At 37.6% G+C, this 25,962-nt stretch overlaps 1 protein-coding gene across 11 annotated transcripts in view; it reads right to left on the bottom strand.

Moving 5' to 3' along the window:
• The window catches only part of CUNH8orf34 (chromosome unknown C8orf34 homolog), a 470,016-nt gene that overhangs the window by 273,417 nt on the left and 170,637 nt on the right, over positions 1 to 25,962 (bottom strand). The window contains exon 8 of one of the 11 annotated variants that reach the window (XM_052716421.1): positions 17,966 to 22,521. The exons of the other annotated variants lie outside the window; for them this stretch is intronic. Within the exon in view, the coding sequence (XP_052572381.1) occupies positions 22,418 to 22,521 (104 nt within the window). The 3' untranslated portion in view covers positions 17,966 to 22,417. Of the gene's footprint in view, positions 1 to 17,965; positions 22,522 to 25,962 lie in introns of those variants that run through there. 11 annotated transcript variants of the gene reach the window in all.

The raw sequence follows: 25,962 nt of genomic DNA, 5'->3' as shown, positions 1-25,962 counted from the left end.
ATAAGTTCACAGAAAATGTTCAACTTACATATGTTTTCTTAATTTCTAAATATTAAAACAAAAGTTATTCTGATATATTTTTTTTTTACCTGTAAATGTTTTCCACCTGGTGGATTTTTTTTTTACAGCAATTTTTACTTGAGTGAAAAAATCAGAAGAACAAATTTTGACCACAGGGCTTTTATCAGCACCAGATATTAAGAGAATGATGCATTTAATAGAGTGGTTGGTACATAATCTGAACTTTAGTTTACTTAGCTGTTAGTATATCAAGGCATCAAATGCAATATTTAAACAACACACCTAATCATTATAGAATTATTAATGATATTTTACAGATTTCATCAAAAGAATGGCAATTAAGAAAGATTAAAAAGGGGTCCTTTCCTTCTGCTAAGGGTGCTCTGCTTATGACCCACCACATTCAATGGACATTTGAACATTTTAATTTATTGTGTATGTGGGCACACATGCCACTATGCCTGTCTAGAGGTCAGAGGACAGCCCACAGGATTTGGTTCTCTCATTTGACCATTGGGTACCAAGAATCAAACTAAGGTCATCACGATTGTCAGCAGGTGCCTTTACCCATTGACCCAGCCAGCCAGCCATTAAATAAACATTTTAAAGCCCCTCAGCTTCAAAATTTTCTATCTCTAAATCTGTGACATACTTAGAAAAAAATACTTGAATGTTTACTATATATATATATATATATATATATATATATATATATATATATATATATATATAGTTTGGATTTTAACCTTTATCACAGAATATAAGTGTCCTTGAATCCTTGGCAAAATGTTACTACTTCTTTTAAAAATATGGCTATGTAGTTATTATTGCAATAATAATTATTTCTAGAGGAGAAAGTAGACAATGCAAAAAGTGTATATGTTTGTTTATATGTCAGTATAAAAATGTAATTTAATAGGTAGCAAATGGCATAATATCTTGAATAATGGGATACAAATAAAAGTAATTATTGTGAAGATCCTAGGAAACTTAAGGGATGATAACTATTTTTTATGTATAAATAATACAATTTCATGTATTAAAAAGTAGAAAAGAAAAGTATCTATTAGCATTGTGTTGGCCTGATCCCCCACACCCAAAGGAAGCATGCATTGTCCTTCAACTAGTTCAAATGCAGAAATCAAAATGGAAAGAGTTCGATAACTGACCTTTGAACTAGGAATCAATTATAAAGCAGAATTAAGTCCCCATAAAGTGATAGAACTATAACATTTCAAAGCGTGTAGATCCCTAAAGGACACGGAATGTGGGAAGTCCTGTTTATTCGTCTACTCTTCACATGGGACTCAATTCAAAGACCACCATTGGGTATTGTCCGTAGCAGGGGTGAGTGTTCCAGACCCAACACAGACTTGTGTCGTCATTGCACAAGCCTCTGTTCCTGACAAAAATATCCTGTTTCCCACATCAGTCACCTCATAAAGTGAACAGTAAGAATCCTTCTCTAACGTCCAATGTGTAGCGCAGCAGCCTGCAACGTAAATGGGTTTGAAGCATGAGCAAGCAGAAACCCTAACACAAGTACTTGAGGAAATGACAGCATGAGTGATGAGAAAATGACCGTGTTTATAGGGACAGAAGTAGCTGTATAAACCGAGGTGCAACTGCCTCACAGGAATTGTGTCTGGAGAGTAACTGCTATAAATTATTTTTAGCTGTAGATGTTTATTCTGTGCTGACTTAGGTGTATCACCATTTTGTTAGCATTTTATTATAATTTACTAAGAACACAAATGCATCATGTTAGCTGTCTAACTCTAAGGACTATTCATAAGTGAAAAATTGTAAACATGATGCTGCTGGTGACTTTCTCCTAATGATATTTCCAACTTATAATGGTGTGTGTTTCTTCATTTCTAGACATTAAGATAGTTAATATACACATGCCATTTTGAGTTTAGGTTTTATATAAACTTATTATTTTACTTAAAATAGCTTCCAGCTGCCAAGTTAATAAATATTAAAATTTCTATACACAAGAAAGTAAAGAATTTGCTCTCTATTTGCTTGATTTAATTTTTAAAGACATATTTCACTGAGGAAACTTTAACAAGCCCAGAAAAATCTTCCAGTGTTGGCTCATTTGGAACATTTTCTACTTTTGAATAAATGACCACTGTTAGGTTTTTGACAAGTAAAACGATGAAATCTGGGGTTAGGGGTGCAGCTCAGGGGTAAAAATATTTGCCTTGTATTCATGAGGGCCTGGGTTTGATCCCAGTATTAGGGAAAAATTAAAACAAGTACACGAAATGGTGTAGAATTGCAAATCGGATCTCCCAGTAGGTAGAATGATAGCCTCTCATGCATGTGTTTTGAGTTTCTACAAAATGAGAGACAAATGCACGCATTCAATTCTTGCATGTAAAACAAAACAGTAACGTGTGTGGGGTTTCTGTGACTTCTGCTGCTAGCATGCTGCCTAGCTGAGTTTATATGATCTTCACACTGGATCTCCATCACTGCAAAAACTACCAACACCAAATCCATGTTCCAGGGGAGAAGCTTTGTTTTGATACAGAGTTTCAAAGGTTTTGGGCCATGCTCTGGGAGCTAGAACAAAGCCATAAATCATGTCAGGGAGCATACAGCTCAGAAAATCTCTTAAAAAGAGAGATGAGGCCAGGGTACCAACATGTCCATCCATGTCATCTTCTGATGACTTCCAACTCCTTTCTGTGAGGCTTCCTTCCTAAAGGTTCCACTACCCACCAGTGGCACCATCAGCTGGGGACAAGGTCTTAATGCATAGGCCTTTGAGGGACAATCAAGTTCCAAACTATAATACTATATAAGAAACACAATCTGCTCTGCATTCTAAAAGATTTACTCACAGTGAATTGCAACAGAGAGGGCCTTTGTTGTGTGCTCCATGGAGAAATAAATGGGGGAACTCTCCTCATTTGAAATAATGTATTGCATAAATAATAAATAATGTAATGTGTTCTTATCCTAATTTTGAAAGTCGAAGGAAATAGTGAAGGATGGATGACATGTCAGGCAGGTGAATAATTTGTGATTGAACAATGATAGACAATATTACATAATGAAGAAAGATAATAAGCTACAGTAGGATTTTTATTAGTTTGTCATAATAACCACTTTTCAATACTTTTCCCATTATCTTGGATAAAGATAAATATATTCCTGACTTACATGTTTATGCAAATGTGGAAATAGCTGGTAATATGAGAAAACTGAATTAACATTTTAAAAATATTATAAACCAGGGTTAACAATTTACAAAACACATTAAGGAGAATATCAGTTTATGCAATGCCAATAGCATTACTAAAATATAATTCGGTGGTCAAATAAACATGAGAAATTACTGGATAATGATGTTTACTTTGGTTTAGTAACTGTAGACCTTCTCAGAACTTTTAATTACATAATGTTTATTGAAAATCTGCTAGACATGAATATAATATTAAGAGTTTAAAATCCTTGTTTGATGACAGGCTTATTTTTCCCTTATGGAACAACATCACACTCAGTTGTTTCCTGAGATGAACTTTCTATGTCCTAATACAAATAGTCAAATAATAAACTTTAGTTTAATTAGGATCACTGTAAAATTACATGTTTATAGTATGTTTAAAAAGATCACTGAAGTGAATAGTAAGTGGCAAAGAGGTCGACTACGGAGATTCTAGATGAGTCAAGAATGTTTAGAAACTGAACATGGAGGTGAGGGTAAAGTAGGAGCAAATAATATGAAGGTAGGTACTCTACAACCGTGCTATTCCCAGCACTTTGAGGAGCCATCATTCACAACATCCCTGTCTGTGCAGAAGCATGTTCAGTGACGTAATGTAATAGAATTACACAGGACTTGGTCCTATTGTCTCAAACCAAGAAGACATGCTGTATCATTCAGATCATCACATTTTGTTCAGGACACTACATTAGAGAATGTAACAGCCAGCCAATACATCAAGCAGCTACAAAGAACCATCTATACATGTCAATCCTCTTTCATACTCCTGCAGCTACCTTGGAACAACCGTGCCAATCCTAGTTGGGCACAGACAGGATCCTACCTCTTAGCTGGAGATTAGATCTGGGTTGGTTCTGTGTACTTCTCACTATTCTGCCTATGGGAATAAAGGAATGCAAGACAGAAGTGTTAATGTGGTGGCTTCTGGTAACCTCATCTACAACAAGCACGAGTCATTTCCATCCATTTTTCCTTTGATGAACATGGTCTACACCAGGAGTTGGAGAGAGCAGTATGTTCTACATATAGTAGGAGGAGATGAACTGTATAACACACAGTTAAGTGTATGAATAGAGAAGGATGAATAGCTGAATTTAATATAAAAGTGCATTTAAGTGGAGTCAGTCATGAAAAGTGGCTTGGGTAGCACAAGTCCCATGAATTAGGGCATTGCTAAGCAGTTGCAGAATATCAGAACTCTTGGCAGAAGGAAAGCAGGCTCAGGGGAGCTATGATCACTGTACTAAATTATCTGAGGGACTTGTAGGAAAGAGAGCCATGCATTATGAAGGGTTGCCTGAGAACACCTAAACAATGTTCTGTGAAAACAGTCAGGCGATGTCCTGTCATTATCCACATTGTTTTAAACACATCAATCAACTCTGTCAGATGCTAAGCAGCAGCCCTCACAGTGCAATCCTGCAGAGCTGAGTGCATTCAGAATCCAGACAGCATGCATACAACCCAACCATGCTGTTCACAGTGAACTCCAGTACAGTAATCAAATTTGAGTCAATAAGAATAAAATACTTTTAAAAGCACCCCCTCAGGATGGCTTCAGGAGATGCAGTATTTCTCTGAACTGATAAATTATTGCATGCAGTGATCGAAATGTAGATCAATGAAGTGGAATTTGTTCCTTGATCATGGATCTCACGATTATAGAACTTTTTTTTTTCTGGAACTGACAGTCTGAATTGTTTTAAAAGGTATGTTCTCTCTCTCTCTCTCTCTCTCTCTCTCTCTCTCTCTCTCTCTCTCTCTCTCTCTCTCTTTCTGTAACACAAAAGATACAAATGTAACTATCTTTTGTATTTATGGGGGAAATGCAAGATGCACACTTTAACTGGCAGATCTGGTACTATTTTAATTCAACTAGGTACACTTAGGGACATCAATAACTATAGATATTTAATAATTTTGAATAATGTTTGAGCCTACATTTGCTTTCATAACTTTTATAGCAGATAGAAACCTTGGTATATACTTAAACCTATGTGAGCATCAAGAGTGAACATCTCACTGTTCTTAGGATTATAGTATTGAAAAGGTTAGTTGACAATTTCCCTATGCTTCTTCCTGTAATCTAAGTGTTAGTAACCATGGTATATGAGCCTGCATAGAGAAAATATTTTTCTTTTCTCTTTGTCTTTGTGTGTATATATGTGTGTGCATGTACATACACACATGGTATATGCATGTATGTGCATATGTGAGGAGTATGCCACCCATGTGTGCTATGGATATCATTCTGTATAAATAAAACTCTGATTGGCCAGTAGCCAGGCAGGAAGCATAGGTGGGACAAGGAGAGAGGAGAATTCTGGGAAGTGGAAGGCAGAGGAGGGAGACACTGCCAGTCGCTGCCATGACAAGCAGCATGTGAAGATGCCAGTAAGTCACAAGCCACGTGGCAAGGTATAGATTTATAGAAATGGGTTAATTTAAGTTATAAGAACAGTTAGCAAGAAGCCTGCCACGGCCATACAGTTTGTAAGCAATATAAGTCTCTGTGTTTACTTGGTTGGGTCTGAGCGGCTGTGGGACTGGTGGGTGACAGAGATTTGTCCTGACTGTGGGCCAGGCAGGAAAACTCTAGCTACACATGTGTGCACATGCAGAAGCTATAGGCCCACATTAAATGTCTTCTCCTATTGCTCTCTATTTTATTTTAGAGACAGGGTCTTTCACCATTTCATTAAACATGGGTGGCCGGAAGCTCCAGGGATCCTCCTGTCCCTGACCTCTCAGGACTGAAGTTACAGATACATGTTGCTGCACCTGGCTTGTGGGTGCTGGGAATCCAAACTCAAGACTCTCATGCCTGTGAGCAAGCACTTTCCTCACTGAGGTCTCTCCTAAGCAACTCTGAACCCTTTTTAAATATTCATTATCAGGCATCGGGCATATATACCTGCATTGAGCTCATCCGCCACCAATGCAGTAAGCACCAAGGCCCATAAATGGCTGTTAGAGTGTCTTAGAGCCTCACATGATCAATACCCACCTGTAGCTGAAACAACTGATCGCATTTCCACAGTGGTCTTCAGCCTCAGGGCCAGAAGTTAAGAATGGAATATTCCTTGACTTCAAGGGTTCTTGTGAACAGATTTGAGCAGGGTTTTCATAATGCAGTATAACGCTATAAAGAGATGGCCAACCAACAAATCTGGTCCTGGGACTGAGAGGTGTATGTCTATGCAAGGGCACAGGCTTTCCCTTGACATGGAGGTTGAGGATAACTGATACAGTTTCCTTGGTTGAGTTATGCATGCTCTTGATGATTTTTTTCCCCAAGAATAAGCAAAATCCTTCCTCCAAGGTTCATGGCCACTTGGAAAATAGCAAAAATAGGCTGCATACCATTCTCTTTGATAAAAGGAACTCTTGCCTACAGATCTGAAGGCAGGTATTTAGCACATACCATCTCATTTAATACTTCTGGCCACTGTATATCGCATTATAATTTTAAATTTAATGAGAACATCACAGGAGTTAAATGGCAACTTCTGATACCTTACTCTGCACAAATACGGCAAAAGGATCTTCTTTAAATGTAGGTTATGACCAAGCAACCGTGGCCAGAATCAGAGAGACCACTTGCCAGCTCCCCACTGGTGGCTATGTGACTGGTATAAAGACGTCCTCTGTGTAGCAACAGGTTAAGGGTATATCATTAGTATTACATTAGCAGGGCAACATAAGAAACAAAAGCTAGGTTTGGAATCTGTGCTGTGTTTTCTTTCCATCATGAGAGAAGACATTAGAAAGTCAACTCAAGGGGAGACATGGATAACAGTTTTGGAAGTTTCAATCATGGTTGGCTGTGCCATTGACTTTACACCTGTGGCTACACAGAAACATCCTGGTGAAAGGGTTTGGCAAAGAAAAGTTGCTCACTTGGTGACAGCCAGGAAACAGAGGGAGAAAGATGGGGAGAGTCCAGAGATGAGCTATACCCCTGAAAAGCATATCTTCACCAAGTTCTCCAACTAGGACCTACTTCCTAATATCTCATTTGACTATTGACTCATCTGTGAATTAATCACTAAATTAACCTTTTTTATGAAGTTAGTGCTTTCATGATCCAATATCTTTCAGTAATTCCAGCAGCTGTGAACTAAGCTTTCAATCCTGGAGCCTTTCAAAGTAGCACCCACTATCTACCTCATGACAAGTATCTAGGATTAGTGCAAAATGTGCAGCATCAGGCAAAAGAAATGAAACTGGTATTGAATCCAATGCAAATATTCTCAATGAACTTGGTTTGCATTGTTCTGTTGCATGAGGATCGCATCCCTAACCTGAAGAGGTTACAGAGAAGATGTTGCTACAGGCTGGTAGTCATTGCACCATCTGTCTAGGTGGGGCACGCATCTCTTTTTATTGTCCCCATGGTTGAGTACATTACGTTTAGATTCAACAGCATGGCTAGGAACATGCATTTGATGAGTAGCTTTTTAGAGACGGGAGACAGAAGATGCAAGAAAAGAAATGAAGAAACCAAGACAACCATGAAGATTAGACCCAAACTTATATTTCCTTAAGCCAGATTCATCTTCATAACTGTATCTGCTGACCGTACCCAGTGACTCTGCATTCATCTCATGTTGATGTTTGTCTTCTGGTAATGTGTCTGCTTGCTTCCAAGAAGAAAACTGTCTTTGATAAAAAGAAATTGAGGTTTCCAGACAATTATTTTGAGACTTTAGGAGCCATGAGAGAAGGGTTGGGGGAGTGAGCAGTGAGAGGAGATGGTCAGGGAACTCCATAGGTAGCGCATTGGTGTTAACAGCATCATGGAGATCCTTCAGTCTTCTTCATGGAGTTTCACTCCATTATTTAAACTAGTTGCAAGTGAGAAGGAGACATAACTGCTCTACAGAAGCAGCTTCCAGACACTCCAGTCAGCAGTTCCGTCCTCCAGCTATTTTAGGACCTGAAGTAGAGGCAGCAAGTTTAATTCTTAATAACAATAACTGCCGTTGTCTTCATGATTTCTTGACAGCTACTGAATTCAGCTACAGAGTTACTACTGCATCCAGTCAATTGAGTGCAAGCTTTTCCCTGCATCCCCTTCTGGTAGAGATCAAGTTTATACAGGATACAAAAGACCTCTGCAGGGGTTCTGGGAAAAGCGAAGGAAGCAGTGGACAGGATGTTCCTGCCCTGAGATCAGGAAACCTCAGTCCCCAAAGCCTCGAGAGTTCTTGCCTGATGTCTGCTCTAGGTCTTGTCTTGGGCATGTGTGCATTACCAGAAATGAGGTGTGACTCCAGTCGGTCTTCGTGGGTTCTTGTTTGCCTTTTCCCTCTCCCATTTCTTGCATACCTTTCTTCCTTCATGCCCTTGTCTGAGAACTTTAGCCCAATAGTGGAAGGAGCAGCCTCCAAGACTGCTTCGCCTCAACCTGTGTGTGGTCAAAGGCTGTGATTAATCCTGTATTCTATCTATCAAAGGACTTTTGTTCCTTTCAGAACATAAGTAGAACAGGGTTTTCTTCTTTGGTAAGGCCAAGTAGACAAAGACTGAAGGCTCTGATATAGAACCTGGACATTATTTTTTAAGATTTAATAAACCTATGGTTATGTATCTGAAAAGATAACTGGTCAACCTAGAATACAGAGTGAAGTCCTACCTCAATGAACACCTTAGCCCTCAAATTCTACTCTTATAATTAACCTTATACCCCTAGCAATTTTAATGTTTGATATTTGGGAAAGTCTTACTACTAACTAAAGCTCAATATACCAATACCTCACAAAAATAAAATTTAAATAATATATTCAAAAAATTAAAAAGAGAGGAAAAAGCAAACTACCTACAAAGGAACTTGGCAATGAAAGTACACAAGTCTTTATCCACTGTCTGTCTTTTAAATAGTTTTATTAGGACACAGCCATGCTTAATTGCAGGGTTTTCATCTATGACTGTTTTCCCCTGCAGTGACAGAATGAAATGTTCATTAGCCAGCTCTTTAAAAAAAATCCCCTTTCCTATGCCCTATTCTGGATCTTAGTTACTTTTAAAAATGGATTTAATGTGTTATTGGTTTCAACTTTAAGAAGTTTTTTTAGAACTTCTTATATAAAAGTAGGGCATAAATAAGAGATGAGCCTCTATAAAATTTCTCACATACCTTGTGGTAGTTTGAATATAATTGACCCCCATAATCTCATAGAGAGTGGCACTATTAGGATGTGTGGCCTTGGAGGAAGTGTGTTACTATCAGGGTGGGCTTTGAGGTCTCCTATGCTTAAGCTACTCCTAGTGACACAGTCCACTGCCTGCTGCCTTCTGATCAAGATGTAGCCGGCACCATGTCTGCCTGCACCCTGCCATGCTCACTGTCATGATGATAATAAACTGAACCTCTGAAACTGTAAGTAAGCCACCTCAATTAAATGTTTTCTTTATATACAAGTTGCCATGGTCATGGTGTCTTTTCAGAGCAATAGGAATCCAAACTAAGACAGTCCTCTAATGCAAATCTCCACATGCCAATCATAAACTTGATAGTAAATACTGTGAAACACAAATAATTACTTCAAATTTAAAATATACTAACATAATTTACTGAAAAAAAACATAAAAAATGAAAACTATCAAACTTCCCATTATCACATAACTCAGGTGGCCGAACTCAAACTAAAACACACACTCTAAGGCAGTGCCAAAAAAACTAGTACTCTGGAATCTGAGTTAGAAGGATCATTGTGAGTTCAAGACCAGCCTGTTCTACATAATGTAATTATATGTAGAATTAAAAACAAAACCTCTAAAGTAAGTATCCGTGCATAAAAAGTTGGAAATGTCTTGGAAATTCTTATAGGAATAAAATAAATCTAAATTAAAACCAGTTTTTTAAATGTACTATAATGTTTAATAATGATCTTGAGTAAGATTCCTATTTAGACCACTTTAACTACCTATTCATGTGCAGCTTGAACTTTCCTCTAAGCTGTTCACTGTTCCATTTTGCTCCCTTCCCCTCCTCTCTGATCCCCTTTCTCCTCTTCTCCTCCCTTTCTTCTCTATCTTAAAAGCTGAGGACCTGTTTTACAGGGAATGTTCCGAAGCTGTCTGGAGAACGAAGACAATGCTTCCTTTTGGTTTTAGCCTGATATCTAAGGCACTGGAGAGCAGCCTTGTCATTGCCAGGTTTGATTTGCTTTAAAAAATGGAATTGGATCCAACTCTGAAAGCACTGGAACCATATGCTAGAGATAAGTCAAAGGATGTCCATGATGTTGCCACGTGACAGGTAAGGACACAATGGTAAAGGGAATAATGTAGGGCAAAGAAAGTAATTAAAACACAAGCAAGAGATGTGAGGAACCTGAAAGTGATGGGACAGCTTGCTGTGGGTATTTCTAGGTGCTCTCATTACACTAAAGAGATGGAGGGATCACTTACAGTGCTTTACTGGGAGTTTTCTTGGTGTCTGGTGTGAGAATCAGGCCCCAAGAGAAAGGCCATCAAGGCAACCAGAAGCTCTTGCCTTTGTGTTTCTGTGCACTGATTCAGCAGAAATCTTCCACAAAGCAGCAGTGTGAACCAGATGACTTCTCTGTGAACCAGTGTGAACCAGTATGACTTCTGCTATTTATTCTTAGAGGGATCCAAGGATCAGGTCCAGGGATATTCACAGAAGAAAGATGACTGTCTAACTCTTCATTGTCTATGTCTACCCACCTCAGTATTCAAGAGAGAAACACAAACATTACTCAGAAATACTTGCTAATGCAAATCAAGTCCTATTCAAGATCCCTCTCAGCTCTGCCCCTGCTAACCATGTCAATCAGATTGCTGGAAACTTAATATAGTGAAAAACCTTTTCAGTGAACAAAATGCTACCTATTTTTAAATTATCTAGTTACTTTAATTTTTTAAAGGTTTATTTATTCATTTTTGTTTAGGTGTATGTGTATATGTCTGTGAGCTTTTATGTGCACTATTTGAGTGCAGGTTCAAGGAAGCCAGACTGTGTTAGATGCCCTGGAGCTAGAGTTACAGGTGGTTGTGAATCACCTGATGTGAGTGTTGGCAACTGAACCCAGGTTTTCTAGAAAATCATCTAGGGCCCTTAACCACTAAGCCAGCATTCTCTCTCCTGTTGATTTTAATTTTTAGGGAACAATTGGCTGTGACTCGACCTTAAAACCACTCATTTTAAGTAATCTTTGTCCTGCATCAACATTTCTCTGATAACACGATCTTCTTCTACAGGGGGAGAATATTTGGAATAACTGGGACTATCGTCTCACTTTAGAGAGAGAAGGAACCCAAATCTCCTAAGAAGCGATGGTTTGTTGGAGGACAAGGGAACCCAAGTTAAGAGATCAGCTGAACATGAGCCCATTGGCGGGTCTTCATACGTCATTCCCTCACTTGCAAACCATTCCAGTCCATACCCGTTCCTGCAGTTAGAGCTAGCCTACAAAACACATGCATCAGGTACTATGTGTTTATTGTCTTACAGACCTGCTGCATTTCCCAGGGTGAATTCTGAGTCAGTAGATTTTACAACCACTTTAGGAATGGTTTCTCATTTCAGTTGTATTGTCTTTGAATGGAAGTTGAAAAACTATGTGATTAAATTGCCATCTTTCCAATGGCTGGAGTTTTGATGATCAAGCATACTTTATTTCATTTTTGTTCCTTTGAAGTGTCATAGTCTTTTTTTTCAAGGTTTTTGAAAATTGGCTGCTTTGCTCATTTTTAAAGGTAAAAATTGCTATAAATGAGAACTATTTACGGATGGTCTTTATACTAACACAGCATAGAGTACTTATGAAGTACTTAGAAGACTTACCTCATGAAGAACCATCCATAGCTTAGCTAAGGAAACACACGATCAGCATTTACATACATTTTTATTTGAGAATATAAATAAAGTGGAATATTTCTTTGCAGACACCATCTTGTTGTAGTCAATGCTAAACATGACACAAAAAACCCTTTCAGATTTTGGGAAGCTAAATATGTTCACCCTTTCTTCTTATACCCGTTTTTTTTTTTTTCTAATAATACTATTGGCTCCTTCCTCGATGCCTCCTAAAACTTTGTCTGCATTTTTTGTTGCATCTCTCATCAGTCACATTATTATTTAAGCAAATATCAATTTTCTCACTCATCTGAGAAGGCTTTTTAAACTAGAGCATGTTTTACTTAAGTACAAGTGAAACAGAATATAACATCAGACACATACTGAGAATGGGCAATGCCTTTTCTCCTATTCCAATTTTAACTCTCTCAAGCAAATAATCTAAAACACGAATCACACACCCTCTAAAATGTCCTAGCTGGATTTCATTTGAGTTCTCTTTAACCCACTAGGACCTACAGTTCATCCTATGTAAGGAAACAAGAAAACACATTTTAAAACTCCTAAGGCTTGTACTTTAAACTTCCACAGATTTTGGGTATGGTCCCTGTGAGATTCTTACAATGCTGCTAATAAAAGGCTATATGTATAATGTAGTGTGTGTGTGTGTGTGTGTGTGTGTGTGTGTATACTTTACTTTCATGATATAATCCCATATCTTCTCTCTAATTAGAGTTGGACTTATTTAGAGACATTACAACCCTGAAATGTACCCAGTTTCTTCAAACTACAGAGAGCTATCTATGGCTACAGCATATTGCTTCATATAGCTTTGCATATACTTCCTTGTTTGGAGTGTAAATTGCATCTTAATTATTATATTTCTTTGTAGATGAATTTCTAGATGGTCTTATTAAATAAAAAACATGGAGCCAAATATAAGGGTGAAAACCTTAGATCAGGGAAATAGGGAAAGCCACTAGCCAACCTTATCTCACCAACTCTGCAGCTTCCAAATGCCAGCTACTTCCTGTCTTACCCACGCCTTTATTGCCTTGCTATTCTGCAATCTCATTGGCTATCTTGGCCCAGCTACCTCACTTCCTTGTCACTGTCTGTCTGTACAGATCTCCAGGTCTCTATGGTTGGTACAGGGATTAAAGGCCTGTGTTATGACGCTTGGCTCTGTTTCCTAGTATGGCCTTGAACACACAGAGACCCTGCCTGATAAGTGATTGGATTAAGGGCATGTGCTGCCTGACTTCTTTGTTTACTTAAAATGGCTGGCATTTTCCTTTGATCTCCAGGCAAGCTTTATTAAAGCACAAATAAAATATCACCACATTTCAGCACAAATAAAATATCACCACATTTCTTGTTTCCTAAGAATTGTCTGGCTACTGACCAACTTAGATTACTTTCCTAAAACTTCTTAAATTAATCAAAGTATAAAAGATGAGGCTGCATTAGTACTAAAGCAAATGTGTTAGGGTGAGTAACTGTATGGTGGTCCCCTCCAAACAACAGATTTATACATCTTTGAAAGTTATTGTTTTGCTAATACAGTAATGGGGACTCAAAATGTAAAATGACATTCAAGGTATTTGTTTTTTAAAAGTTATAGTAATTAGTAATAATATAGTAATTAGTTTAGGGTTTTTTGGGGGGGTTTTTTTTGCTGTGTAAAATACCATGACCAAAGTCAACTCAAGGAAGAAAGCGTTTATTTTGGTTTCTGTTTACAGAGGGGTACAGTCTATCATGGTGGGGAAGGCATTGTATGGCAGCATGAGCAGGAAACAGACAGATCATATTTCATCTGTACACAGGAACACACAGCAAGAACAGAAACACTTAAAGACTGACCCCAATGGCATGTGTCCTCCAGCAAGGTCCTACCTCCTAAGGGCTCCATAACCTCCCAAACAACTCTACCAGCAGAGGACCAAGTGTTCAATAAATGAACCTATGAGGGGAATTTCTCATTCAAACCACCTTGGTAATATATCACATTTTGATGTAGGTTTAGCAATCATGTGTAACTATGAAGGTTGGGATATGAATAGGAATCCTAATTTTCTTGGAAAATATTTATGTTTTAACATTCCATAGATCCTTGGCATGCCAACACTATTCCAATTACCATGCTAAGTAATTAGGTGTAAAGACAGAAAAACCCAAATCTTAACCCTCAAGGAGTTCCAGTTTGTTGAAAGAACCACACACAGGAGCAGGTCTACATGAAACAGGTTCACATTCTTATGTTTCAATTTTATGTGATAAAGCTTTCCACAGGAAACCGCACATGTATATTGCTGGTCATTTAGTATATACAACTCTCTCTCTCTCTCTCTCTCTCTCTCTCTCTCTCTCTCTCTATATATATATATATATATATATATATATATATATATATATATATATATATATATATTCCTCTCAGTGTCCTCTGTTGCCTGGAAGCCTTCAAAGTAAACATGCATATTAAATTACTCACATTTTCATTTCAAATTCCAAATAATCAGAGATTCAGAATGTGATAAAGGGTGCCTAGCTTTATCTCTTCCATAGAGTAAGATGATAGAAAGAACTTACTAAATGTTGGGTGAAAATAAATGTCTTTATTGGTTTCAAAGTGCAGCAGAGGCATTGGGAACCACCCAAAAGAATGGCTGCCCATGTGACTGACTCATTCTAATATTATGCTTTCTTTTTTCCCAATGATTAGGTGAAGACAAAACCTTTGTATTAATTTCGACCCTGGTCTCAGAGCTACAAATAACAAAAGATAATGAGAGGTGAGTATTTGAGTAAAGTGTTCACAACATGAAACTATAAAACTTGACATCTTAAAAATAAAACTTAGCGAATATAATGGCCAGAAATAAAACTTCCTATTTTTCCCCTTTCGGGCTCCTGTGAAGTTTTTCATGTATTTGCCTGCGTGTTTTTCTCTTTTTCTCTTCATAATATTATCTACACTAACATGATAGTAATATTTCACATGCGAACAAAACAAAATGAAACAAATCAAAAGACATTATGGCTCCCTTGCTGTGATTGTCCTCTGTGCCATTTAGTGGGAATTGCAAAGCCCTCTGTCTGACCTCTGTCAGTCTGTTGAGGGTCCATCGTTTTCCGGGTTTTGCTTCCTACAGAATGAACCCCTTGGTGAGAATGGTTCCATGTTCTCTATTGGCCTCATATAAATCCAGATTTCTGTTGTGGACCTCTCTGCTTGGACAGCATCTCCATAAATTCTTCTACGCACAGCTCCTGCAGCCATGTGGAGCAACTCTTAGGGCAGTCTACTGCAGTCATGCCCTCCCTGTGTTTTAATTACTCCTTGAGCTCCTTCCTTTACGAAAGCTTTGTTGCTTCTGGATGTGAGTTTACTTTATGCCTACATCATACTCAGATTTATAATTTTTGAAGCTGAGGCATCTGTAGATACCTGAGAATATCATGAAACATGTGTGGGTAATCTCTTCCCATAGACAGGGCTTCTGTGTTGACATAGGTCCCATGTTCTTCTATGACAACTAAAGGAGAGTGATTCTTTACCATGGGACTAGTATATCATTTTCAAGTTCCTGCCTGTGTCTCTCTATTATTTTTCATACTCTCTGAACAGTTTTAACAGTTTTCAGCAGGACCAAATTTCCCCTTTACCAATTCCACCCCAACTTACAGACTTACTCATAGGTGTTATGCTTTACAGGATGCATCAAAATACTTTTAAACTATATTAATGTGAAATTCTCATTCCAATATTGAAAATTACTTTCCCCCACCCATATTCCTTTTCTGTGTCAGTGACACCCCCCTCCACACAGACATCTCAAAATCATCTTGGTCTCCTCCATCTCCCCCACCTTGCTGGTAGAATCAGGTTCCGTCTGGATTCCTGCACTCTCACTTTTGACCTTCAGATCTAAAGATGACTCTCACTTCTACCACTATGCAACCAGCAGGAACATTTCAAAAATGAAAATCTTATCATATTCTGTTTTCAATGAGTGCCCGCTTTCATAGCTTCATCCTTCCCCACTCCATCTTCTCATATGACAACTCAGTTCTGCCACCTGACACCCTGTGATGCCACTCTCTTTTCTGTGAAGATGGCAATCTCTCCCCCAGGTGCCTTTTCCATCTTAATATTGCTATGCCACATGGGTCTGTATCTGCTTGATTTTTGTCTTTCATTCTACTCAATTTTAGCAGTATCCTGTTTTCTATATTGTTGAATTCCTATGCATATGCATGGAACTGCCTCATTTGGTTCTGTAGTTGATTATCTATCACAAGATGTAGCTGACCTTAACAGGTGACTGGTTATAAGATCAAAATCCTTCAGTGGCACTGTTATCTAATTATAATTATATTTAATGAGCAAATGTCTTTTGCTAAAAGACTAAAAATTCCTTACTTTACCAGTGTTTTTCCATTCCTATCTCTTCATCACCACCTTACCATTCATCTTTCTAACAATTACAAATATTCAGGTAATTAAACTCTCCATACTGGCACATTTTATGATGAGACAAAACGTGGGGACTAGTAGGTTAGCAATTTTCTTTCCCAGTTTTTGGTGGAAATTGTATATTATTTTATGATAGATGTATTTTAGTTTTGCAAAAATGAATGCAATATATATTTGCTTTCTAAGATTTAAAGGAAAATATTAAATTAGTTATATTTAGAGCTAGTCACCAAGTTATAGTTGAAGCCCCCAATAACATGAAGAATAAGCAATCATCTAATTCCACCTAAGTCAGGGAGAACACATACATGACCCCTGAAGAGACAGTCGCATTTTGGTCTGTGTTGACTAAGAACAAGAGTGGGCAGGGTTAGTACAGCATTCCCATCTGCTCTTCTATAACTTTTTTTTCCAGTATTAGCATTCAGAATTCATGAATGACGACAGATAGATGGCAGCCATGAGCATTTTAAGCATCAGTTTGTATTTCATGCAGAAATTTTCCACTTAATCTTTTTCTAGTTATGTGGTCATTGTTGCTCAAGTGGCCAAAATATCAAGGCTGAGAATATTTAAAAGTATTTCTTAACCATCTGTTCTCAATTCTCAGTCTTGCATCTCTGTCTGCCAAGGGCCTGTCCACTGTTGTTCTGTGTATGCCATGGGCACCTGATTGAGAAGCTCCAGCATTCAAATCTCCTAACATAAAACAGCATGTGGGGGGAAAGGGGATGGGCTTCTGTGGACTGAAAACTAAGTAGAAACCATAAGGGGAAAGTTGCAAATATTCTCAGAACACCAAGGACTCTCAACTCCTCTTTGGGAAGCTGATTGCTGAAGTCACACATTTATCCAGAGCTTGCTGGGTGGCAGGCACTATGTGAGAAAATTAAGCACATTCTAACAGCCCTCGAAAGCAAAGTGGGGGTGTTCTACTTACCTGCAGCATCTGGGTGGGCATGCAGCAAGGAAGCACCAAAAAGACACAGTAACATCCTTGTCCTAATAAAACACCTATTTCCTTGGATAAGCAGTTTCATTATAGATTCGATACACAGTAATTTGAATCTAGACCATTGTGAAGCAGTCTGTAAGTCTTTTCTTTTAAATGTAGATCATTTTGGTCAAATTTTTGGGTATCAATCTTAGAATTGGCTTTTTCAAGGAATCAGATAATTAGGCAATTTAATTTATAAGAGAACGATTCATGCACAATGAAAGTTAATAGTTTTTTTTCACTATAAAATTATATGCCTAAGACTATTTGCTGCCCAAGAAAATCCAAATATAAATAGGTAGCAAGATAATTAGAAAACACAAAAGCTAGCAAAATTTATTTTACAATTCAGGAAAAGAAAGTACTTTTAGAAGTAAAATTCAGGCATTGCATAGATCCAAGACACCATCACTCACCATGAATTTATTAATGCAGTGGAATTCAATAAAATAAACACTTTCTCATAGATATTTACAGCTTTTTTATATGTAGATGACTTACAACTACAGTCAAAAATAAATTTAACAACTTGGGTTTGAGAAAATTTATTATAAGCATTCTTATGTTATGAGAAACCAAGCATGGTTTCCTATCAACTAATAGGAATGGATTTCTGTAGACGGGAGTGTGTGCTGATAGAGTTAGACCAGGGGATGGCGAGCATCAGTGAAGCTTGTGTTAGCCATAACATGGAAATTCAATTGATTTCCACAGGTCATTTGAGGACAGAATACATTGTACCTACAAATTACATTAGAAAACGTGTTTAGTTTAAGAATCCAATGAATTTGTGGTTCTCTACAAGAAGTTTTAATGTAAGTTTGACCAAGAGGGAGAACAGAAGTAGTTAACCAACCACTGTCCTCATCCGTGGAGCCTTGTGGTCATGGTCTGCATGTGTGGTCCTCATCTTCAGCGAGCCTCAGAGATGTCGCACACTCTCTCCCATCCCACCACATGCTCCTCCTGAGCGGGATCCTGGGATCTCCATAGCACACTGTGCTTCTTCCTTTGATTCATATGCTACATGCGATCTATACAACAACGTCACAACTTCCTCTCAAGCTCACAAAGTTCGAACTGTTAATAAGTTTCAAGATGATAATCAGGGGATTTACAGAATCATTTCTTGCAAAATTACTAGTAACTCTAATATCATTAAAACTGGCTTGTGTATAAAATCAAACAATAAGGACCCATGCACAGTAGAAAATGAACAATGTCAGATGTGGGGGCTCATATTTTTATTTTCAGCCCTCAGAAGGCAGAGGCAAGTGGATACCTGTGACTTTGAGGTTATCCTGGTCTACATAGAAAACTCCTGGACAGCCTGGGCTATGTAGAGAGACCTTGTCTCTCTCAAAACAGCATCGAGGAGAAGAAAGTGAAAGATCATGTGCTGTACTGTTGAAGGGAGTGTATGCTGATAGAAGAGTGGATGATGGCTAGCACAACTGAACCTGGTGGTAGGTGTGGGAGGGAAATTCAGTTGACCTTTAAAGATCATTTGAGGATGGATCCAATTTTATTATAATGTATGTTTAAAGACTAAATAAAATGGTTAAATAGACAAACAAAAGGATATCCATAATCCAGAATGGAAGAATGAAAAATAGGAAGGAAATAGCAACAGATGAATTTGAATTCAAATGTAGTATGTGACTAGACATTAAAGTAAAGCCATTGGAACTAAAAATATCAATGGACAATATAACTACATATCAGAGTTATAGGAAAAACCCAAGAGTGGAATGGGATTTTTTAATAAAGCATTAACAAATTGACAAAGTTTTTTTTAAAATTTAAATAAATTGCTGCCATCATGCAGAGTCAAATTTATAGTAAAACAGCAATCATCATCCACTGTGGCATCAGGGTAAATTGGTTCAATGACTCCAGAAACACATGTTTCTGCTACGTGAGTCAGAAAATTCACATGTGTGTATTCTCTTTAAGAATGTGTGTTATGGGGTCGGAGAGATTGCTGATCAGCTAACAGCACTTAGCGCTTTTGTAGAGGACCCAGGTTTTATTTTCAACACCCACATGACAGTTCACAACCTTTTCTAACTCCAATTTGAGGGCATTCAAATCCTTCTTCTGGCCTCCACAGGCACTGTATACACATTGCACACAATGCATACACAGTAGCAAAACATCCAAACACATGAAAGAAAAATAATATTTAAACAAACTGAATGTGTATCTCCAGGAATATCACTTGCAACTGAAAGAGGATTTTTTTATTATCTAGAATCATTTTGCCCAATACAGGGTATTAAAATCCTTGGCACTTGCATAATAGAAACCAGTAGCAATCCCAGATATTTTGGCAAATGAAGATGCCTTCACATATTTGCAGGCACTCTGGATTGGACAGTACTCCACTTGGTTGAAAAACTTACACACTAATCAAAGTATGAAGATGAAAGTGGATAAATATATTTTATAATATTCATTCTATGGAATGCAGAACACCAGTCATTCTGAATGCACTAGATGTACAATTATAGGTATAGCACAATACAATTCATTGTCGAAGAAACTACTATAACACTATGTACAATATGATGTTGTGTGCATAGTTGTTTTTAAAATGTGAATTGTTATAGTTTCATTCTCCACCATCTGAAACAATGGAATAAAAGAGCAAAAAACAGCTTGGTGCTGTCACTATTTCCAGAGAGGACCGGGGTGAGGGACTGGAATTAGAAGGAGGAGAGAACTAACTGCATTTTTTTTCTAAAAAAATTACTTAAGAAAATTTTAACAAAATGTTGACATTTACAAATCTACCAGTAAGTACATTAGACCTGATTGATCGTTTTTTCTACAGTCTTGTCTGTGTATGTACTATTTAATGATGATGTTTTACTTAAAAGCATTTGATGAGGATATTAAGACATAGTTATAAGTCAGGGAAGAGAAATCACATGGAGAATCTTGTCACAAATGGGTTGCTGATGAGAAATGACTACCTTTCTGGAATCATGGGACAAATTGGGGTGTTATCTGAGAATCAGAGAGGGTTAGTAAAGAATCTAGTGGAAGAAACCATTGAAGGATACTTTTGAGAAGTCAGGAAAATGAACCCAAAAGGAAGAAATGTAATGGAAATGAAATGTTTGTACCATATCTGTTATTAGAAGGGTATGCTAGCAAATCCAAAGAAAGTCTGACTTTAAACATGAAGTGAAGTTCCAAGAATTTAAATACAAGGTCAAATTAAAATTCTAGAAAATAAACATGAAAATGGAATGGACTGGGGAAGAAATAAATAGAAACGGGTGTTTAAAGTATAATTCTTACCATGAAGAAGGCTAGAACTAGGGATTAAACTTGAGTTTTGTTAAGCTATGTTAAAAACTAAAAACTTGAAATTAAATACACGAATTCTACACAGTAAAATGGTTAAGGAAAAAAGTGGAGAAAATAACAAACACCCATTAAACATTTCCGTAGTACCATGCAACAAGTGCTGTTCCACACATTGTCACTCTCTCAGCCTATACTATGGTCCTCTGAATGGCGTTCATATGTTGCAGATGAGGGAAATAAATTATGCCTTTGTATGTGTGTCTGTGTGTATGCACAATACTATATCCTGTTACATAGAGAGCGTACCTGTCATATAGATTGTAACATAGCTTATATGCTTGTACAGTCTATGCAAAAAGAATACTATACCATATAATAGCACTGTAAAACACTGCTCTCTTCCAATATCTTAGCACTGTGTGTCTACATGCATGCACAGTACTATAGTATGCTTGCTACATGTATTATACTTATGCATGTGTGTCTATGTGCATGCAGGGTTCCATGATATGCTTGTTACACAATATTTGGGTCCTATACCTGCCAAGGGCTATGACCTTGTCCAGGTCACTAGATCTCTCTGAGCCTCAACTGCAAAGTAGTGATGTCATTTACCATGAATGAGGATTGTAAAAGCTAAATTCCATGAATCATGTAAACATTAAGTATAATGGTCAACTTTTATTTAAATATGTAAATTTCATCAAATTTATATCTATCTATTTTATTTTCACAAAATTATAAAATTTCTAATGCATTAAGTTTTCAAATTTGGGGATTTTCTAAAATTTATGTGTATGCATGAGTACCAGTTTGTGTGTGTCCCCACATGTATGTCGGTACCTCCAGGTACAGAAGAGGGCACCAGACTCCCAGGAGTTATAGGCAATTGAGATCTGACAGACATGGGTGCTGGGAACCAACCTTGGGCCTTCTGCATGAACAGTGAGCACTTTTATCCACTAAGCACCTCTCCTACCCTGATGCACTGACATTTACGTTACAGATCTGTAGGTGTTTTCTTGTGATTTTTTTCTATTATTCAACTCCTTATCTTATGGCACACACAGAAAAGAGAATGTTTAAGAGAGTCTTAAAATGTGATGTTATTATCTAAGCAAACCATTCTCTTTGCTTTTGATTGAACTTAAATTTCCCCAATTATTTCATCTTTCCCAAAGGTGAACTTGGAAGAGGGAGCCTCCAGCACAGAACTGCAAAGCACTGCAAACTCCCAATGTCTTCCCTAGCATTCCATTCTGGAAGGCTTACCTTCCACAGTTCCTTCTATCTAGTGCCTCATGTCTGCCTGCAGAAAGCAGTTATGAAGCAACTAAAAGACAATGAGCCAGAAACAAACCCATCAATTTAAAGAGTGTAAAAATCACAAGCAGATTCTGATGTGACAGGCTGGTGGGTTACTGACTATGCTTTTTAAATCCATGATTATTACACTAAAGACTTTAATAGACAATTTCGTCATAATGCAAGTATAGGTGGTCAGTATATCCACAGCAGAAATTCTAAGAATCAAGGAGAACTCTTGGCTATCATACACATTGTAAGAGAAATGGAGGAGAGTCTTGATGGTCTCCTTGGTAGGCTGAGCATGGGAGCTTGGTTGAAGAAAGGATCTTCAAGATGCAGGATTTATCAATAAAAGGAAAAAAGTGGAAAAATAAAAAGATTAGAATGCCCAAGAACTGTGGAACAACTACAAAAAAAAAGAAAAAGAAAAGAGCATAATGGGAATGCCAGTGGAGGAAAGGAAGGAGGGAGAAAAGGAGGAAGGAAGGGAGGGAGGGAGGGAGGGAGGGAGGGAGGAAGGAAGGAAGGAAGGAAGGAAGGAAGGAAGGAAGGAAGGAAGGAAGGAAGTAGTGAACAGAAATGATATTTGAAACAACAACTGAAAACTTCCCCCCAGGTTAATGTAATACAGAATCAGGATTCTCAGAAACACTAGACAGGATGAGTGACCATAACATTATAGTTAGGCAGATTATATGCAAAGTGTAGAAAATCAAACAAAAGAATAAACCTTGAAAGAAACTAAAAGAAAAACTTAAAATTACCTCCCACCTTGTCAGAAATTGTGTCCACATGAAGAAAGATAAGTGAAATATTTAAAGCATTGAAGTGGGAGAGAAACAGCCCCCATCAGCCCCAAATTCCATAATGTATATAATTGCCTGGAATGGAAAAATTACAAACTCTGCTGTAGATCCTAAGAAAGAAAGACTGCAGATTTGATAAGAAAGGGGAAAAACTTAATCACATAAATGTTCAATTGAGAGCAAGGCACTGGGGCTGGAGCGATGGAACTGCATTTAGCAACACTTGCTGCTCTTCCAGGGGACCTGGGTTCAATTCCTAGCACCCACATGGTGGCTCACAGCCATCTGTAAATCCACTTCCAGTGATCCTGATACCTTCTCTGGCATTTGTGCGTACAAGGCATGAACATAGTACACATAGATACACGATGCTAGCAAAGCCTAATGCACATAAAATAGATAACAGAAGTGAAAAGCAGGAGACAAGCAGAGTGTATGTGAACAGGACTGTGTAATCTCAGCACCTGGGCACTTGAGATAGGAGGATTGGAAGCTGGAGAGGAGCTTCGGCTACATTGAAAGTTTCAGATCAGCTAAGGCTCCATAGTGAGACCCTGTCTCAAAATACACCCTCCTCTGCCTTCCAGTCCCACCAAAACCCATCAATAATTTAAAAAACACATAAAACTAAAAGCAAACAAACAAAAAACCCAAGAGCTTGAAGAAAGGTTGAAGATAATAAGAATAAAATTCAAAGACAAGTCATATAAATCAAACCAGAAATGGTGGCTACTAATATAATTACATCAGCCACTAATTTAAGTCTCAGAAGCCTAAATTACACCTAATTAGAAACTTAGGTTGTCAGAGTTATCATAATTGGATTATATTCTCTAAGAATTATTCTTTTAGTAAAAAAAAGTTGCATAGTGATTAATATACATGAATATAGAAAGACAAATGGTACTGACCCTGATAGCAAGAGCACCTATATTCTAGGCTAACCAAATGTCAGAGTAGCACAAGCTTCAGGGATAGAGAAGGAGATTTAATAATGATGAAAGTGTCGATGCTTCAAAAAGATATAATGATACTTAATATTTATGCACCTTACAAACCAGCATTGAAATGTGTGAGGTAAAATTGGATCGAGTTCCAAAATGTAGAAATGAATCCACTAAAAATTAGAAATTTCAATATCATCACAATTTCATTTCAGGAACATCAAATGTTCAGTTTAATTTTGGCTCTTAATATTATACTATTATGGTTTATTCCACAGAAGAATTAGTGCTTTTTAGATGTGTAACATGTAATGAAATACACAGACCATATATGTTTTGTGAGTTGGATATATCTGTGCATCAGTATAAAATATTTCCATCACCCCAGGAAGTTCACTTGTGCCAATATCAAGTCAGTCCCTCACCCTCTACTATTCTGAACTATTGACCATTAAATTTACCTGTTCTTAAATGTATTATTATTAATTTAATTGTGAATGCAATCATTGCCGTTTGGTTTCATTTGCTCAACAGTGTTAGTGAATGCCTTGGGTCACTCACAGTTCTAGAGGCTTAAGTGGCCAAGTTCAGGATCCAGTTAGCACACACTCACTGTATATTCAAATATCTTAACCTTCACGTGTACTTGGAGATTGTGAGAGAAATTTCTCTCCTAACAAGTGTCAATCCTATCTAATTAGCACACACCGCATACGACTGCATTTAAAGTTGATTATTTTCTAAGAGTTCTATCTCAGGTTGCAATAACATTGGGTTAGGCTATCAATAACATAGAGGATTCTGGGGACAGAACTCAGTTGATGACAATAAAGATCATCCATATTCTTACATGCACTGACACTTCCACTTTTTACTGCTGACTAGTGGTCTACTGTGTGGATATTCTACAGCTCTTGATAGGATCACCAAGTGATTGGCCCTTGGAGGGTTTTCTACTGAGAGTATTTTCAGTAGTCCACTTTTTGACCCAGTACATTCATGACAAGTTTTATTTCCCCTGGAAACCTGCAGGGAATCTTAGGTCATAAGGAAAGCATATACTCAACTGTATAAGAAACTGTCCAGACACATTCTCAGCAATGCTTGAGAGAATTGATTGCTCCATACTTGGGTGTTCATTGTTTGGTCTTTAACTTGGGCTGGTGAGATGTGGTACCTGTGCTTGAAGTCCTTTTTACCTGGTGGCTGATGACCTTGGGACATCCCTTGTATGTTCCTTACACATTTGTCTATTTGGTTTTGTCAAGCTTTGCCTATTTTTCTTAGGCCTGTTGTCCTACCACAAAATGCCTTTGTGTTGATTCTGCAGATTTGCTGGGTGCAGCCTTCGTCAGCCGCTTGTCGGGCTGCTGCTGGCTATGGAGTGGCAAGCCTTCAACTTCCTTATTCTTTCCTTTTCATTTACTTTGTGAGGAGAAACTCATAACTTTAACGAGTCCTTGTTTGACCGTTTTTTATTTTCTTCCTAGTAAATATTGTGATTTCCAGGAAAGTTCTACAAAGAACAATATTATGAATCTGCACTTTATGTTAAAAGTCTAAAAGTCTGCTTTTACAATTGGGACTCATATTTATCTAAAAGTCATTTTTAGTGTATAAAGCAGATCTGAACTCATTTTTTTTGTCACTTTACTCTTCCAGCCGAAGTATTTTAAAGTTGTTTTCTTCCTCTCTCAAACCACATTAACTAAAAGCTAATTGGCCATATAAATGTGAAGGTTTCCTTCTAGCCCCAACTCACACCACTCATCTGTGCTTACATCAATGCCTCACTGTTCTAATTGTTGTAGCCATAGGTTACATCTTGACACCAGAAACGTAATTATATCCATATTCTTCTTTCTTTATTGTTTTATTATTTTGGCCACTGGAGATCATTATTTACATATAACACACATACACACACCACACACACACACCACTTGCACACATCGCACCACACACACACATGCACACCACACATACAAATACACACATACAAATACACACACACACA

The sequence above is a fragment of the Peromyscus californicus genome, unplaced genomic scaffold (genome assembly GCF_007827085.1).
Source record: "Peromyscus californicus insignis strain IS unplaced genomic scaffold, ASM782708v3 Scaffold_5__1_contigs__length_169319896, whole genome shotgun sequence".
Taxonomy (NCBI): Eukaryota; Metazoa; Chordata; class Mammalia; order Rodentia; family Cricetidae; genus Peromyscus; species Peromyscus californicus.
Note: the sequence above shows the minus strand (reverse complement) of the source record. Positions and strands in the feature narration are given on the sequence as shown.